This window comes from Mus caroli, unplaced genomic scaffold (assembly GCF_978045245.1).
Source record: "Mus caroli unplaced genomic scaffold, Mus_caroli_1 scaffold_6, whole genome shotgun sequence".
NCBI classification, from domain to species: Eukaryota; Metazoa; Chordata; class Mammalia; order Rodentia; family Muridae; genus Mus; species Mus caroli.
The window spans coordinates 47,298,385-47,316,372 of record NW_028227261.1 but is presented as its reverse complement, the minus strand read 5'-3'; the positions used below and the strand labels follow the sequence as shown (position 1 = coordinate 47,316,372).

The 17,988-nt window shown below is 44.3% G+C and overlaps 1 protein-coding gene across 1 annotated transcript in view; it reads right to left on the bottom strand.

Annotated features, from left to right (window-relative positions):
* Window positions 1-932: 932 nt before the first annotated feature.
* The window catches only part of LOC110293584 (protein zyg-11 homolog A), a 36,439-nt gene continuing 19,383 nt past the window's right edge, over window positions 933-17,988 (bottom strand). The window contains exons 5-14 of the mRNA XM_021161460.3: window positions 14,907-15,083; window positions 12,843-12,907; window positions 10,758-10,857; window positions 10,615-10,668; window positions 8,315-8,476; window positions 8,194-8,238; window positions 5,981-6,175; window positions 3,272-3,333; window positions 2,506-2,603; window positions 933-952 (exon numbers count right to left, since the gene is read on the bottom strand). Of these exons, the coding sequence (XP_021017119.1) occupies window positions 933-952; window positions 2,506-2,603; window positions 3,272-3,333; window positions 5,981-6,175; window positions 8,194-8,238; window positions 8,315-8,476; window positions 10,615-10,668; window positions 10,758-10,857; window positions 12,843-12,907; window positions 14,907-15,083 (978 nt within the window). The remainder of the gene's footprint in view (window positions 953-2,505; window positions 2,604-3,271; window positions 3,334-5,980; window positions 6,176-8,193; window positions 8,239-8,314; window positions 8,477-10,614; window positions 10,669-10,757; window positions 10,858-12,842; window positions 12,908-14,906; window positions 15,084-17,988) is intronic.

Sequence of the window (17,988 nt, the reverse complement as noted above, 5' to 3'; positions counted from 1 at the left end):
CAGAGCTTTTCCAAAATGAGAATTTCCAATGTATTCTAACTTCAGTCTTCAACTCCAGGCCTGCGCTTCAACCCCACACATTCACACACTCAATGATCTGATTCCTCAAATTGGAGGGAAAAGGGAAAAGAACATTAAAGCCACCAGGGTATGGCAGGTCATGCTGGAAGCCCCAGCACTGAAACAGCAGGACTGCTGAGCTCAAGGCCAGTCTCGGCCACACATAACCTGGAGCAGCTGAGGAAATGGAACAAGACCAAGGTCTCCCTAAAGTTTCCTTCCCTCTTCTGAAAGAATAGAAAGGACCAATCATTTCTTGTTTTCTCAAGACAGTGTTTTTCTGTGTAGCCCTAGCTGAACTCAAATCACAGAGATCCACCTGTCTCTGCCTTCCACGGCCCAGCCCAGGACCCAATCAATCTTTTTGTCACAGAGAAAAGCAACCAGACAGTCAACTGATAAATGCCAACAATTGGTAAACCCCAAAAACTGGTTTCAAAATCCCATTGCTCAAAGACAAAAGAAGCCCTGTCTTTAGGAAGCAGCACCCCCGAAAGGCCCCTAGGTCACAAAGGGCCCTGGGGTTGTGGAGGTCTCCAGTCGCTTGTGAAGTGCATCCTGAATTCCTCCAGGATGGAGGACACCATCTGCCTCACCTGGGCGCTGGCCTGCCCGTGCTCACGGATGTCATACATGAGCTGGAGTCCTCCTCCTTCTACCAACAGCTGGCAGTATTTGCTAGCTAAAAGAAAACACAGACACTCCATGGACAACTGGCATTTTAAATGTTCACAATTCACCACATTCACATGAAAGAAAGACTGAAGTGTTCGTGGCATAGGAAGCAACGGGTAAAAAGAGTCGATCAATTCTATAAATATGGTGAAAGCACAGACAATAGCTGTATTGTGTTTTTTCTAGACAACTCTGCTTCAGACATCTTTAGGTCTCGCTTTTAAGAAAAGCACACCAGAACTGGACAAGTGGCTCAGCAGTTTTTGTTTGTTTGGTTGGTTGGTTTTGGTTTTTCAAGACAGGGTTTCTCTGTGTAGCCCTGGCTGTCCTGGAACTCACTCTGTAGACCAGGCTGGCCTTGAACTCAGAAATCCGCCTGCCTCTGCCTCCCAAGTGCTGGGATTAAAGGCTCAGCAGTTTTAACAGGACTTTTACTGGTTTCTTTTGCTTTTGCTGGTTTCTTGTAGGTCCAAAGGAAATTCCAGTTCACCAAACTCCAAAAAAGCAGTCCAGTGAACTGGATGGATTTCTGGCAGTAAGATAAAGGCCAGCACTTCCCAGGACTTTGTGAAACTGTTCAACCAAGAGAAACCCTTTCCCTTTGGCCCAAATCACAAAAGGCGACCTGTGGTGTCCATTAGCATATCAAAGCTCAGGTTGGCCTCCAGGCTCTCTCAGCATCACAAATACCTGTTACACATTTCAAAGTCCTCCTCTTCTCCCCCCCACCCCCACCCCCCACTAGATTCTCCTTAAGGATCCCTACTCTCAGACAGCCATGCCCAGTCGACTTCTTCCTCTCTCTGTTCTAGACTTCTAGATGCCTCTGGCTGTTCTGGCTCTTGTTATCCACAGTAGAACTCTCCTCCTGAACACACCATGGGATGGTCCTGTCTTCAGTTTATACAGCACCCACATGGCAGTTCACAGCCATCTGTGATTCTAGTTCCTGGGAATGCAACACTGTCTTGTATGCATGTGCATGCATGTGGTAACACTCAGGCACACACTTACACACAAATATTCTAAATGGTCAACTGAATAGATGTAAAGCTCTCAGCTACTGTCTCAGCACCACGCCTATCTGCTTTAACCCTCTAAAGTTGTAAGCAAGACCCCAGTTAAATGCATTCTCTTCACAGCAATACAACAGTAAGAGACCTAGATAGATGGGTTCTGGGGATCCAACTCAGGTTGTAAGCCTGGGTTTTGTTTGTTTGTTTGTTCCAGACATGGTTTCTCTGTATAGCTCTGGCTGTCCAGGAACTCACTCTTGTAGACCAGACTGGCCTTGAACTCAAAAATCTGTCTGCCTCTGCCTCCCAAGTTCTGGGATTAAAGGCGTGTGCCACCACTGCCCTGTTTGTAAACCCTGTTCAGCAAGAGTAGTTATCTCTCTTGAACCAGGAAAGATTTCCTTTCCTTTCCTTTCCTTTCCTTTCCTTTCCTTTCCTTTCCTTTCCTTTCCTTTCCCTCCCTCCTCCTTCCTCTCTCTTTCTCTCTCTCTTGTTTTGGTGACAGGGTTTCCCTTTGTAGCCCTGGCTTTCCTGGAAATTACCGTGTAGACAAGGCTAGCCTCAAACTCAGGAGAGATCCACCCTCCTCTGCCTCCTAAGTGCTGATAATAAAGGTGTGCACCACCACCACCTAGCTTTAGTTTTTGCTCATTTGTTTGGTAGAACACGTTCTTAAAAATCAATTCTAAACTCCTTCATTACTCAGGATGTTAGGCTACAGAGCCCCTGCTCTGCAAGCACACTGAATACATACGGTTTTTACTGCAAACATGATGTATGGCCCACAGTGCCCAGAGCTGAACTTCTGGCTGAGAGAAGTTGACAAGGAGTGGGGAAAATGCTTTGAAAGATCTAAAACGACACAAAGATATCAATTTAGGACTCCAGTATTTTCCCTACAGGGTCTGTTCTACAGAGACAGATGTACTATGCAGCCTATATAGGGGGGTGCACTGGCTAGTTTTGTGTCTCAATTTGGCATAAGCTAGTCATCAGAGAAAGAAGCCTCAGTTGAGAGGATGCCTCCATGAGATTCAGCTGTGAGGTATTTTCTCAATTAGTGATCAGTGAGGGAGGGCCCATCCCATTGTGGGTGGTGCCATTCCCTGGGCTTCTGGTCCAGGACTCAGCTGAACAAAGCCATGGGAGGCCAGTAAGCAGCACCCTCCATGGCCTCTGCCATCAGCTTCTGCCTCCAGGATCGTGGTCTGTTTGGAGTTCCAGTCTTGGCTTCCTTCCATGATGAACAGCAGTGTGGAAGTGTATTAAGCCTTTCCTCCCCACCCTGCTTTTTGGCGATGGTGTTCTCCTCATAGCAATGGAGACCATAACTAAGGCAGGGAGGAACAACTGCACACTGTCTCCCTTCAGAAGGAAAACTGAAGCTTAAAGCTTTTAGTATTTACGAAGAGGAACCACAGGATCTGAACACGAGGCCACTGGACATAACACCTTCTCACTGTATCACTGCAGAGTACATAAAAGAACAAGACTGAAGCACTAAATGCTTTAAAAATTACCTGTAGGTCACCAGTACTGACATGTCACACCGTGAACTTGGCCAATTCTGGACGGTTAAGTGCTGCACTCCAAAAGAGAGAGAGAGAAAGCAAGAGAAGTATGTGCTATTGTTTAATTCTATTACTTAAAAAATAATCACAACAGGTTATTTCATATTACTTCTAATTATATATATTTGGACATTTTTAAAATGGGACTGATTTTTTAAAAACTCAAATATACCATTCTGCCTCATCAACTAGATAGAATTTATAAACTTTATGTGGAAAATATTACCGTGAAAGAGCCCAGTGACAGAGCGGTTACCTAGTTTGTGAAGCCTTGAGATCAATCAGGGTCTGGTGCCCTGAGAAAAGTAAAGAAAGGAGGGGATAGAAGAGGACTCAGCAGGCAAGCACTTGCTGGTTTTGTACAAAATCCGAGCTCTGTCTCCAGAACCCACATGGTTGCTCACAATCACCTGAAACTCCAGACCTTTTGGCCTCCCAGGGCACCAGACACATGTGTGATGTAGAGATAAGACAGATATAGACGGGCAAACACGAATATGCATTTAAAAAAAAAAAAAAAGCAGAGCTGGAGAGATGGCTCAGTGGGTTCAGAGCTCTGGCTGTTCTTCCAGAAGATCTGCACTCAACACCCAGCACCCACACAGTGGCTCACAACCCAGTAACTCCAGTTCCAGGCAACCCGATCCCTCCCCTCTTCTGGCCTTTACTGTCACTCCACACATGGCACAGAGACTCGTGTAGGCAAAACATAAAATAAAAGGTTAAAAAAAAAGCCAGACAGTGGTGGTGCACACCTTTAATTCCAGCACTTGGAAGGCAGAGACAGGCGGATTTCTGAGTTCGAGGCCAGCCTGGTCTAAAAAGTGAGTTTCAGGACAGCCAGGGATATACACCCCCACCCCACCCCCAAAAAAAGGGCTAAAAAATCATTTAAGCAAAGCAAAGACCCCTTTTAGAGCTAGTGACTGACTGCATGTATTTATCTATACACTTTCCTTAAATCTTTTTGTTTTGTTTATTTATTGAGACAGGGTTTCCCTGGCTGTCCTAGCACTCACTTTGTAGACCAGGCTGGCCTCGAACTCAGAAATCTGCCTGCCTCTGCCTCCCGAGCGCTGGGCTTAAAGGCGTGCACCACCACGCCCGGCTGTTTTTTGGTTTTTCAAGACAGGGTTTCTCTGTATAGCCCTGGCTGTCCTGGAACTCACTCTGTAGACCAGGCTGGCCTCAAACTCAGAAATCCTCCTGCCTCTGCCTCTCAAGTGCTGGGATAAAAGGCAGTGGGCTACCACTGCCCGGCTTGTTTTGTTTTTTTAAACAAACAAACAAACAAACAAAAAATCCACCCTTTCTTCTTGCAAAAGATAAACAGAAAGCTACATTTCTCTGGAACATTTACAAAATGCTATCTCTAGTGTAAGATGAAACTGACAAAGTAAATGTCCACTGGGTTTAAAATAGAAGCAAACAGAAAACAAAGTAGAGCAAAAAGAAACTGACTTAACAGATGTAGCACTGGGAAAGGTTCAAAACGAATGGAAGGCCTAAAGGAAAAAGTTCTGGCACACCAGGTTTCTTCTGACCTAGACTAGAGATAGGACTGGAAACAGGAGGTTCCTGCCTATAGTCACCACAAATCGAAGGGTAGGAAAACAGGATTGCCAGGTGTTTCAGATCAGCCTGGGCTGCAGAGTGAGGCCATGTGAATAAACAAACACAACAAAACCACCAGGGATTTGGCTGAAAGGCTCAAATGGCTTGCCTAGATCTCTGCAGACCTTCCCAAAGAGGTTCTGCCAGGGAAATCCGATGAGCAATTATGGGTGGGAGAACCACACTAAACAGGACATCTAAATGCTCCAGGTTGAGGCAGCCCTGTCCCTACCTTCCTCCTTCACTGGGCATTCTGAGCCTTTCTGTGCTGTTTCCATGAAAACAGCAGATTCTTCTCTGTGTAAGCTCTGTGGAAAGACACCTAATCCACACTTCTCCAACCTGAAGCCCAGCTGATACATTCCACTCATCACACATCTCACTGGCTCCCAGGAAAACTTGAACACACAAATGTTTAGGAGCTAGAGAAACGGCTCAGCATTTAAGAGAGCACTTGTTTTTATAGAGGACCCAAGATTGGTACCCCGAAGCACTCTGGGCAGTTCACGTCTGCCTGCAACTCCAACACCCAGTGTTCTCTTCTGGCTTTCACAAGCACTTGCATATAGGCAGTACACACACATACACACACACACACTTAAGCAGTGAGTCTGAGGCAGGGGAATCACCATGCATCTAAGCAGATTCTGAGCTACACAAAGAAACTTATTTCAACAATAAACAACAGGGGCTGGAGAGATGGCTCAGCGGGTAAGAACATTGACTGCTCTTCCAGAGGTCCTGAATTCAATTCCCAGCAACCACATGGTGGCTCATAACCATCTGTAATGGGATCTGACGCCCTCTTCTGGTGTGTCTGAGACAGCAACAGTATACTCATATACATTAAATAAATAAATGAATACTTTAAAAAATAAAAAACAAAATCAGAACAGAGAAACTAAGAAACTATTGTTAATAACATATAATGGGATGAGCGGCAAAATTCATTAGACACAGAATTTTTCTAAAACTCATGATCAAGAAAAATAAGTTGTCTAAGAAAGAAATAACTCTGGATTTTGTAAAGAATGGTTCTTGTACCAGGTACCGGAGAAGGTCAGTCCTTTGCAGGTCCCGGGATAGCCAGTGCTGCCTGTCACATGTCATGTGGGCTAGTACACCCGCAGCCAGGAAGCTCACTTCCAGGTTGCTGCTGTGGAGCAAGCAGATGATGCGCTCTATCACATCTCCCGTCACCAGCTTGGGAGAGAGCTCGCGGACTTCAGCGACATTGTTCTACAGGGCAGGCAGCAGGACAGGAAAAGGATGAGGAGCTAGCACCTTCACTATCGCTCCCTTCACACACAGGGCCCAGCACTTACCCCTGCTTCCCTCCCCCACAACACACACACACACACACACACACACACACGGCCTATTACCCAAATCCCACCCTGTCCTGATGGCCATGACGGCAAAGCACAGAGAAGAGCACTTACTAAGTGCTAGGCACAGCATGAGAGAAAGAAAACTAGTGTTGTCTGTATTGTCTCTCAGTTAATGTTCAATCCTGCAAAGAACCCGGACAAGACAGCAAGACAGACTTGTCAGGTTTGCATTACTGCTTGAACCAGTAGCTCAAATCTAGGCCTAACCAGATGCTTAACACTGCTGGGGTTGATTCAATGTTGCATTCATTCAACTTAACAATGAAAACGCTTCTGTTGGCTTTAACAGATCACATTCACTTTCTAGGCCGTGTAATAAATTACCACAAACTTACTGGCTTAAAATAGTATGTTTTTACTACCTCACAGCTCCTGTGGGGCAAGAGACAGGACATGACTTAGCTTGGGTCTCTATAATGAGGTCTCATATAGTCACACCCTTATCCAGAGGCTCCAGTGAGGGCAATCTACTTCCAGCCTCACTCAGAATTCATTTCCTGTGGCTGCAGGGCTGAGATTTCCTTCTCCAAACACACACTTGCTGACATTCTGAGACAGTGGATTTGTATATGATGTGACATCCTATCAGAGTCACCACACTCTATTGGTTAGAGAGGAGGAAGTAGCAGGCCTGCTCATACTGGAGGGGAGAGGTTTGCATGAAGATGACCTAAGCTCAGGAAGCCTCCCTCATTGGGTGTTTGTATCCGAAAGCACAAAGGCCTGAAGGCGTGAAGTGGGCCATTATAAAAGTAAAATTAGCCCTTGAACTCCTTCAGTCCGCAGGACCAGATACAGTAGTCTGAGGCAGCCACGGGCATGCTTCTGAGATCCAAGCGATTCAGTGTCTCCTCAGCCACCTGAGCCACTTGAACACATTGGTCCCCAACAAAGAGACACAAGTTCCATTAGCATAACGGATTATCAAAAGCTCTTGTAAGTCTTTAGCAGTCTACCAGGCTCCCAGAAGGACAGAAGGACTACCTGTAGCAGGTAAGATGTTTCCCCTCTAAGGGGATGTTTCCTGTTCAACTTTCTGAGATTGCTTTATACTGCTTTTCCTTTCTCCAGCTCTTTACCTGGGTGCTGGGGATTCAAGTTCAGTTTCTTACACTTGCATGGCCTGCACTCTACCAACTAAGCTGTGTCCTAGTCTCTCTCATTTGGTTGGTTTTGATTTGAGTCAGGACCTTCCTACACAGGCCAGCCGGCCTCAAACTTGTTCGCCTCCCTGGAACTGGAATTACAGCTGGGTACAATACCCATCATCTACAGAGTTTTCAGTAAATAAGAGAGCTACCATTATTTTTTAAATTTCTGACTTTAATTTGAATATGTCTGTATAGCATGTGCAGGCAGGGCCCATAGAGGCCAGGAGAGGACATTGGGTCCCCTAAGACTGGAGTTACATGATTGTGAGCTGCCATGTGGGTGCTAGAAATCAAATCCAGGCTGGGCAGTGATGGCGCACGCCTTTAATCCCAGAACTTGGGAGGCAGAGGCAGATAGATTTCTGAGTTCGAGGCCAGCTTGGTCTACAGAGTGAGTTCTAGGACAGCCAGGGCTACACAGAGAAACCCTGTCTCGAAAAACAAAACAAAACAAAACAGAAATCAAACCCAGGTCCTCTAGAAGAGCGACCAGGACTCTTCAATCTCTCCAGCCCCGGACTGCTATTATTTTAAGCCACTAAGATGTAGGTTGTTCACAGCAACAGAATTACTGTATGAAGGTATCTGTTTGCTCAGAATGTAACAGAAATTAAATTAACCTATGATTTAAACAGATTACAGCAGTGCCAAGCACAAAGTAGGTGCTGAATAAGTATTAGTTTTAATTAAAATTAATTCAAACAATTCATCTTACCAAAAGACCAAGTACTTTGCTTTGTATCACAGATAATGAAAATGTCTGTAAAAAAGAACACTCGGGTCACTTTATCATGATAAAAAGAACTTTACATCAAAACTCAATCCCACCTTCCCACCTCTAAGACTCGGATGACAGTTGCCAATCCTTCATTCTCAAGAAAGTACTTGCAGGCCAATGGACACTCATCCGTAAGATTCCAAAGTGCTTTCAGAGTAAACAAGAAGGTGACATCATCTAAATTTTCAGCCAGCTTTTGTCTGATGATTGTTAGAAGTTCCTAAAAGCCAAAGAGGCGGAGAGTTAAACCAACTCACTTCTGCAGAAGCATGGGACGAGGAGGGGAGTGGGCCAGTGATACAGCTGGGCTCATAGAGTACTTGTAGCATGCTGAAGCCTTTCAGTTCTAGCCCTAGTCTGCTCTCAAATACCTGTCCCAGACAGACATAAAATAAATATCACATTTGTTTTGAGACAGGGTCTTGCAGGTAACCCTAGCTGTTCTAGAACTCACTGTGTAGACCAGGGTGGCCTTGAACTCACAACGAATCCCATTTCTGGCCTCCAGCACTGGATTAAAGTTGTGCACCACCACACCTGGCTAGCTCAGCAAATAAGAATACTTTCTTCTTTCCTTCTGTTTTGTTCTGAGACAGGGTTTCTCTGTTTAGCCCTGGCTATCTTGGACCTTGCTTTGTAGACCAGGTTGGCCTCCAGCTCATAGAGATCTGCCTGCCTCTGCCTCACACGTGCCAGGATTCAAGGCATGTGCCACCACTGCCCAGCAGGAAAGGGTACTTCTTAAGCATGGAAGCACATGACCTTAACCCCAGCAAAGAAGGCAGAGTGTCAGGCCTACATATCTACATACAGGCTTGCCAAAGCTACATAATGAGACCCTGTCTCAAAAAAGAAAAAAAAAAAAAAAGAGTACTTCACATTGTGTTTTATAAAAAAGAAAAAGAAGTCAGGGATATGTTTGGTGGGGGCGTGGTATGATGTGGGGAAAAGGGGTGCGTGCCTCTGTGGGCCCATGCTGAGGCATCCCTTCCCCTTGAGGGACCAGCCACATATATAATTTACTGGTATACTATATCAGTATAGTATAGAAGAGTTTATTTAGGGCATAGGGAGAGGAGTTGAAGGGGTAGTAGAGATGGACAGATAGACGGGGAGGGGGGAGGGGGAGAAAGGAAGGGAGGGAGGGAGGGAGGGAGGGAGTAGAGTGGAGTGGAGGCCTGTCATGAATACAAGGAGAGAGAGGGGGACAGGGAAATGAGGAGAGAAGGGACAGAGGAGGAAGAGGGTAAGAGAGTAGGAGAGTAAGAGAGAGAGAAGAAGGCAAGCAGCCTCTTTCATACTGTGTGGAGCAAACCTAGCTGTTGCCAGGTAACTGTGGGGAGGAGCCTAGAAGGAATGCTAACATTTCCTAAGTGAACCTAAGGGCCGGAGTTTGAATTCTAGCAGCCATGTAAAAAGTGGCCACATAAGACCCACTGGGGTTTGCCAGCCTAGCTCCACCCTTAGTGAGAGACCCTGTCCCCAGGCAGGACAAAGAACTTTTGGCCCACTGTAAGCAAGTACCTACCTCCACCCCACACACTCACACAAAGAGCTGGAGTGCCAGACCAGGGTTCAAGTGTTTTTAAACCATTTTTTTAAAAAAAAGTATATAAAAATTATATTTTTAATTACAGTTTTTTATTTGAGTGTATACATGTATGTGTGTGAGTGCATGTGCATTGAGTATGCGTGTGTGAGACTGGCATGTGCTACCGTGTATGTATGGACGTCAAAGGACAACTTTCAGAAATTGGTTCTCTCCTACCATATGGGACCAGAGATCAAATGCATGCTGCTAAGCTTGGTAGCAAGGTGCCTTTACCCACTTTGTCATTTTATCAGCCTGCTCTAAGTGTCAGTAGTTATTTGCGCTATCTAGCAATACTTTGGTTTTCCCCAGAGAATATGCTACACAGAATGCTAGTTCCTATTCTCAATATTAAGGTGCCATATATTCACTCTCCTAGATTATGACTTTATTACTCAAGAAACTGCCATTTGCCAGGCAGTGGTAGCATACACCTTGAATCCTAGCACTCTGGAGGCAGAGGCAGGCAGATATTTGTGAGTTCAAGGGCAGCCTGGTCTACAAAGTGAGTTCCAGGCCAGCCAGGAAAACCTTGTCTTGAACCCACAACTCCCCCCAAAAAGTACCTCATCTGATTCATATCTGGCCGAATCCAACCCTCAATTTTGTCTCTCACTCACTCTGTTGCATTTCACATAACCTCTTCTCTATTTAGGACACAATAAAATGATTAGTTACTAGGGGCTCAGCGGTACAAGGCCATGGGATCAACCCCCGGCAGCAGCAGGGCAGGGAAGGAGTGACGAGCACCTCAGCTCAGCACTCACCTTGATTGCCATAATGAGCTCCTCCTGAAGCTGTTCCATCTCCTCAGGCGAGAGCTGAAAGCAAAGTGAAGGCCCAAGTGAAATGCCAGGCTCTCCCAAGCCACGGAAGGGGCGGAAACGGTGGCGGGAAAGGATGAGTCTACCTTCAGGGCTAGGATGGAGGTGATGCTCACTGCCATTGTTCGCAGCTTGGGGCTCTCACGCCTGCACACCCACCTCAGAGCGAGCTTGGCAGCATCAAACCTGAAAGGCAGAGCATATTTTTCTCACAACTAGGTAAAGTTTACAAATTATAAATAACAAGTCAAAATAAATCCTGTCTTCTCTTTTCAAAGACTATGCACACAGTGAAAGACTGCCAACAGAGGGGCTCCTGAGGTCCAGCCCCTCCCTGGGAACCTACCCACTGTTAAATATTTACACACAAGGGCCTCGGACGCCCCCCTCCCTTAGAACCTACCTAGTGAATGGCTTACAGCAGAGGGAAGGCTACTTTCTCCAGTGGTATGGCCTCTGTTAAACTGCCTATGCCCCTCCTTATTCATTAATAAATCCCTCACCCATTTTTCTCTAAGTATTCCTAGTCAAATCAAACTAACTGGGTGACACAAAAACATGGAGGGCAAAAGGGTGACTAATTATGAAGAGGAAAAGGCTCGGGCTGGAAGGGACCAAGAGAGCAATGGGAAATGAATATGACTGAAATATATTATACAGGTATGAAAAGACCATAATGACAGGGCCAAAAAATAGGAATGGGTGGGTAGGGGAGTTGGGGGGGGGGAGGGTATGGGGGATTTTTGGGATAGCATTGGAAATGTAATTGAGGAAAATAAGTAATAAAAAAATATTAAAAAAAAGAAAATACCATAATGAAATCCAGTATTATATACAACACATGCTAAGAAAAAAAAATTAAAAATAAAAGTAAAGATGTCTAAAGCCTTAGCAATGAAAATAAAAACATTTCAGAGCGAGCCCAAGAGTTAAGTGCATTCCAATGAGAATGTGAATAAAATATGGGATGGTCAGTCCAGAAAAAGTCCATGTTGGGAGGATTCTACACTTCGAAAAGACTGAAGAGAAGCAAAGCAATTTGTAATTTGTAAGCTGAATTGTGAATATCACCAAAAGGCCACAGGAACAAAATTACCCATCTTTACAGCTCACTCCATCAACCTGCACAGTTTAGGTTTCATTGCTCTGCCCTGTGGCAGGATTTTCCCAGTCCAATTAATTTAAATATTAGTGCAGCATGAGATCTGTGATTGGACAGGGAAAAAGGAGGAAGAGCTAAGATTTGCAGAGACAGGAAGTGACACTGGAGAAAGAGAGAAGGAAGCAAGATGGAGGACAAACAGGATGATTCAGATTCCACGTGGTTTTAAATAGCCACAGGTAAATAACATAAAGGACAGAATAATTGGGATAACCTGTCTAACTAGGTGGGCAGCTTGTATCATTACCAATTGGCTCTGAAATTATTGTGTGGGCATCTTGTAAATTGAGCATTTATTGATATGCAAATCTGATTGACTAATTATGAGCTTCTAGAGTTTTGATTTACTGGGCTAAGGGGAATTGGTGATAACTAGCCACTGGGGGTAGATGGCGGAGAAGATTCAAGTGGCCCTGAGGCAAGCGAACCGGAGTTGGGAAGACTGCGATAGTCGCTGCATGGAGTTAGCCATGGCGTCAGCAGGGTTGCCGGGGCAGAGAGTGGCTGGGTGCACCGAGGGAACTTGCCGTTCTTTTTACTATTTCCCACAACACTGCCCTTTGGCAACAGCCCTCAAATGTTTAAGCTCATGTATTTAGAGGATTCCAAAAGCCTCAATAGAAATAGCTATGTAACATCTAGAAGTTCTATCTCAAAAAATGTGAATAATTTAAAAAACAAGAACAGAAATAAGTTTTCTACAATACTTTAAAGCACTATTATATTCCTATCTAATCCTCTTAAAGAGACATTACTTTTACAAAAGAGGAAGTTCTGTGCAAAGGGGCTAGAGGGAGCTTGGTGTTTCCTATTCCCACTGGATCCCTTGGATTTGTATAACTAGGATGCCACCAATCACTCTATGAAAGAGGCTTAAGAAAACCCTCTCCCCAGCACCTGACCTCTGCCTCAACCAGGCAGTCCTCTATTACGCTAATAATCAAAAGCCAGCACTGCGCCAAGTGTCGCTGGCCGGAACACAGTCAGATGATGTCCTATCTTTACTTGCCTGTCAAACGGAACGTCCATAAGGATCCTGGAGCTGGTTAAGGAGAGAAGGCAATTCTTCTGCAGCTTTTAGGGAACAAAGGACAAGCGTTCATAAGCAAATGCGATACCACTGCATTCCAAAAGCAGGTTAAGACCCGTGGCTGGGGGCTGGAGAGATGACTCCGTGGTTAAGAGAGGACCAGGGGCCAATTCTCAGCACCCAGACGGCAGCTCACAACTATCTGTAGCTCCAAGACCCGACATCCTCACACAGACATACACGCAGGCAAAATACAAACCGTGCGCACGCGCGCATGCACACACACAAGACAGGTGACTGAGATGACCGATGAGCTTGAGAGCTTATTATTTATGTAGTCTTCTACAAGATTTTAATTTTCTCTTACAATTGATTGTTGTCATGCAAGTATAAAAACTCTTGGAGACCAACCTCTTTAAAACCTGATTTTAAAAGATACATTAACTTTGTGATTGTCTGAATGTGTGTGTAGGTATACATGTCTGTATGTACACATGTCACAGCACACACATATGGAGGTCAGAGGACAACATGGTACAATCAACTCTCTTCTTCAACCATGTGGGACCTGGAGATTGACCTTAGGTACCAGGATGGTGGCAAGTGCCTTTACCTTGAAACCTAGTACATAGCCTCTGCCACAAACAGGATTTAAATGGAATCTTGTTACCGACCCTTTTACCATGTTTTGCTTGACTCATGGTTTTCAGATTCATCCTATGTTTCCTATGTAGCAGTAGTTCTCTTTCTTGTCAGACAGGATTCCTTTAAAAATACATTTCATTGCTGGGCAGTGGTGGTGTACAACTTTAATCCTAGCACTCAGAAAGCAGAAGCAGGTGGATCTCTGTGAATTAAAGGGCAGCAGAGCCTATAGAGGAAGCGTTCTAGGGCAGCCAGAGTTATACAGAGAAAGAAACCCTAACTAAGACAAACCACATGCATGCTAGGTGAGTGCTCCCCTTAGCTACATCCTCAGCCCAAGAACTTTTAACATTGATGGGTGCTGGAGCTGGAGACCAGGGCCTTGGCCTTACATATGCTAGGCAAGTCCTCTTGCACTGATACCCGAAAAAGAAAATTAACTGCCTCTGCTGTTAATAACCTAAAATATCTTTGATTACTAAGGAAAAAAGTATTTTCTGCTACACATTTCATGGGCTTGCTTAACTTTTATATTTATCTATGATTTTACTCACTAATTAAAATATTAGTTTATTACATTTATGTAGAAAGGGAGAGAGAAAGAATGTGTATGTGTGTGTGTCAGAAAGAGAGAGAGAGTAGAGAGGTGTGTGAGCATGTGTGTGTCTCTCTCTCTCACACACATACACACAGAGGGAGAGAGAAGGTATGTGAGCATGTGTGTGTGTGTGTGTGTGTGTGTGTCTCTCTCTCTCTCACACACACACACACACACACACACACACACGGACACACACACATGCAGGGGCCAGGAAGCAACTTATGCAAGGTTTCTCCTTTCACCATGTGAATCTCAAGGATCGAATCTTTAAGGTTTGGCGCTTTTACCTCCTAAGCCATCTTGTTGGCCCCAACTCAACTTTCTTTCTCCCTGGGGTTTCTGTTTGTTAGAAAGAGGATCTCCTGTAGCCCTGGCTGACCTTGACCTGAACATCTGAACCTACAGCTCCCACCTCCCAAGTGCTGGGATTATAGGTGAGCACCATCACACCTCCCCTGATGTGCTAACAGATGTTTCTTAGCAAATGGTTTTGTCTTTATTTTTGTATTTTTGGTTCTCTGAGACAGGGTTTCTCTGTATAGCCCTGGCTGTCCTGGAACTCACTCTGTAGACCAGGCTGGCCTCAAACTCAGAAATCCGCCTGCCTCTGTCTCTCAAGTATTGGGATTAAAGGCGTGCGCCACCACGCCTTTTGAGGTTGATTTCTTATCCATATTTCCTACTTCTTTCTATAACATTAAGTCCTATTTTATCCTTAAAAACTGCAACTCAGTAATACATATTTTCATAAATGTGTTCTAAGGTTAAAAATCAGTCAAGCATTTAGTTCAAATTACCTGTTGGTAGTAGGGGAAATTTTTTGTTGCTTTGAAAAGTAGATTGGTGATCTCTGCCAACAGACGAACAGGCATTCCCCTGGCCAGTTCCTGGCGTGTTAGGTTGAGAGCGCAAGCACTGGCTGTGAACTGCACTGGCAGATCCAATGGATGATTCCTCATTCCTATAGCCACAAGCTGAAGATAAACTTGTTTTTAGTGGGATTCGACTCTAGGGCCTTAGTCGCTCAGAGGCGCAGGGACTGAGCAGCCTGTGCCCATGGGAAAAGCCAGCAATGGCCTGGAGTCAGAACAGGTGGCAGCTCACTGCAGCCAGGAGTCACCTTCCCAGAGTGGGTGAAGGTCAGACAATAGGCTAGCCCAGCATGGCGGGGCATGAGGGCCTGCTGGTCCTTGTGGGTGAAAGCCCGCAACAGGCAAGAGTCGGGTGGAGAGAGGGACTGAGCAGAGACAGGGCCAGGAGCCATCAGGCAGTATAACTTGCTAGCTGAGCAGCAGAGAGACCTGGCAGAGTCCAGCTACAGACACATGGAACTCCACAGTGAGGGTGGGAGGAGGGGAGAAAAGTCGACAAACTTGGGAAGATACTTAGGCAGAGAGTTAGAGATTGAAAAGAAAAATATTTTCTATGCTAAAAAGTGGAAAATGCAATGACACAATGCATCTAGATCCCATATGCTTTTGTTCCACTTATCAACATACAAATAATTTTTGTTTTCGGTAACAATGACAATTTTATGTCCCTTTTAAAGAGAGATCAGAAGAAAGAAGACTTAGATAAGGAAATGACTGAAAAAATTCTAGCTAAGTTATGAACAATAGAAGAAATTTAGACAATCCTATGAATCATGAAGAAATTTCAGAGGAATCTAACCCAAAACCTACAGGGCCACCTTATGATGAAAGAACAGAAGGGCAACCTATTAAATTCCTAGTTAAAAAGACTTATGCTGAGTTAAGAATACAGATTATGTTTAATGAAGCCACCTTAGAACATTATCACAGAATATGTTTCATTTTATAGAATCTGAAAATTTAAAATATGTACATGTGTTAATACACCATACAGGTGATACAGAATTCCAAGGGGCGTCTCTGCCTTGAATTCTGAAAGGAGTGATTCTGAGATTTCACACTTATTAGAGATGGTGGCTCTCTCTTGGAGATGCCTTTAGAGATTGAAGCTGATGATACTTCAATTTATGTTTCAATTAGAATAGGAGATTATGGGGCTGGAGAGATGGCTCAGTGGTTAAGAGCACTGACTCTTCTTCCTGAGGTCCTGAGTTCAATTCCCAGCAACCACATGGTGGCTCACAACCATCTGTACTGGAATCCAATGCCCTCTTCTGGTGTGTCTGAAGACAGCTACAGTGTACTCATATACATAAAATAAATAAAATCTTTTAAAAAAGAATATAAGATTATTTTAAACATTGTGGCATAAAATACATTACTGGCATATCTCACAAACTTACAGGACAAGCAGTTGTACAGAGAGATCTAACACAACCGTAAAGGAAATGCTCATAGACCAGAAGGGGATAAGGAATCTCGCAGAGACAGACTAATGCTTTACTGACTTTAAATTTTTTATATGCCAATGAGAAAGGTAGCACAGATGCTGAAATAACACTGGATTTTAGAAAGGAGGGATGAATTAGATCAGCTTTTATATGTGAAGACCTCAAAATGGAAAGCGGGAGATGTGTTGAGTTGTGGAAGAGGTTTCTTGCCTTCGTTTCAACAGGAGAAGAAAAGCTATAGATTCCATCAAAATTAATAAAGATCAAGTTTGACAGGGAAGGCTTCCTAAAAGTCTTGGCAGCAGACATGACGGGGAAGAAACCAAGAACAACAAAACAGAGCAGAAGGACCAGACACCAAAGAAGACAAGGAGCCCAGGTGATCCTTCCTCACAGACGGCCTCAAGTGCAAGTCCCACAAAGTCTGAATCCAGAAAAATGTCTATGTGGCTAGCGTTAGGAACTGTTCCAGGCAGGACTTCAGGTGAGCCCTGCGCTCACTTCCTCATCACACAGAGACTGGACAACAAAGGATACAGCTAGCTTTCCTAGGATTTGGCCAACATCCCAATTTTCTTAGGGTCCCCAAAAGAGAACATCACCCACAAACAGCAGGAAGCAGTTTTAAGAGAATGAACCTCATTCGGAAAAAATTGTGGTGGGTGGGTGGGTTTTGATCATTTGGTGGGTGATGGAGGTTTGTCATTGTTTAAGGGGAGTTGGTTACAAGTTGTTGATGATATTGGTCAAACAGGAGGTTAGATTCAGGGATCTCTTTTTTTTTTTAATTTTCTTTCCCCTACCTTTCTTCCTCTCCTATCTAATGTTATGGAAAAAGGGGGAAGAAGGGATGGAAATGGGGAGGATATACAAATGATAGGGGGCTGGTGAAATGGCTCAGGAGGTAAGAGCACTGACTGCTCTCCCGAAGGTCCTGAGTTCAAATCCCAGAAACCACATGGTGGCTCACAACCATCTGTAATGAGATCTGACGTCCTCTTCTGGTGTGTCTAAAGATAGCTACAGTGTATTTACATATAATAAGTAAATCTTTGGGCAACAGCGAGCGAGTGAGTGAGCAAGCGGGGCTGGAGTGAGCAGAGGTCCTGAGTTTATGCGAGTGAGTGAGCAAGCGGGGCTGGAGTGAGCAGAGGTCCTGAGTTTAATTCCCAGCAACCACATGATGGCTCAGAAACATCTGTACAGCTACAGTGTACTCATATACATAAATAAAAAGGAATGATAGGTTAAAAGGGTAGATTATTGAACTTACTTTAAAGCTAAAAAAAAAAAATCAACAAGCCAAATAATTTTATACTGGTATGAAATTCTGTATATTCATACAAATTTAAGATTATATATTTGCTACAATATACTGCATATTTGTTTCAACTCTTGTTTAAGGTATTCTACCTATTCATTTAAATGCAATGTGAAATTCTAGTCTTTGAAACCATTCAAGATAATTAAGAAATTCCAGTTAGTAGTTAACCAAATGTGGAGTCATGTTAGCTACTAGTTTAGTTAATAAAAAAATTAAGGGCTGGTGAGATGGC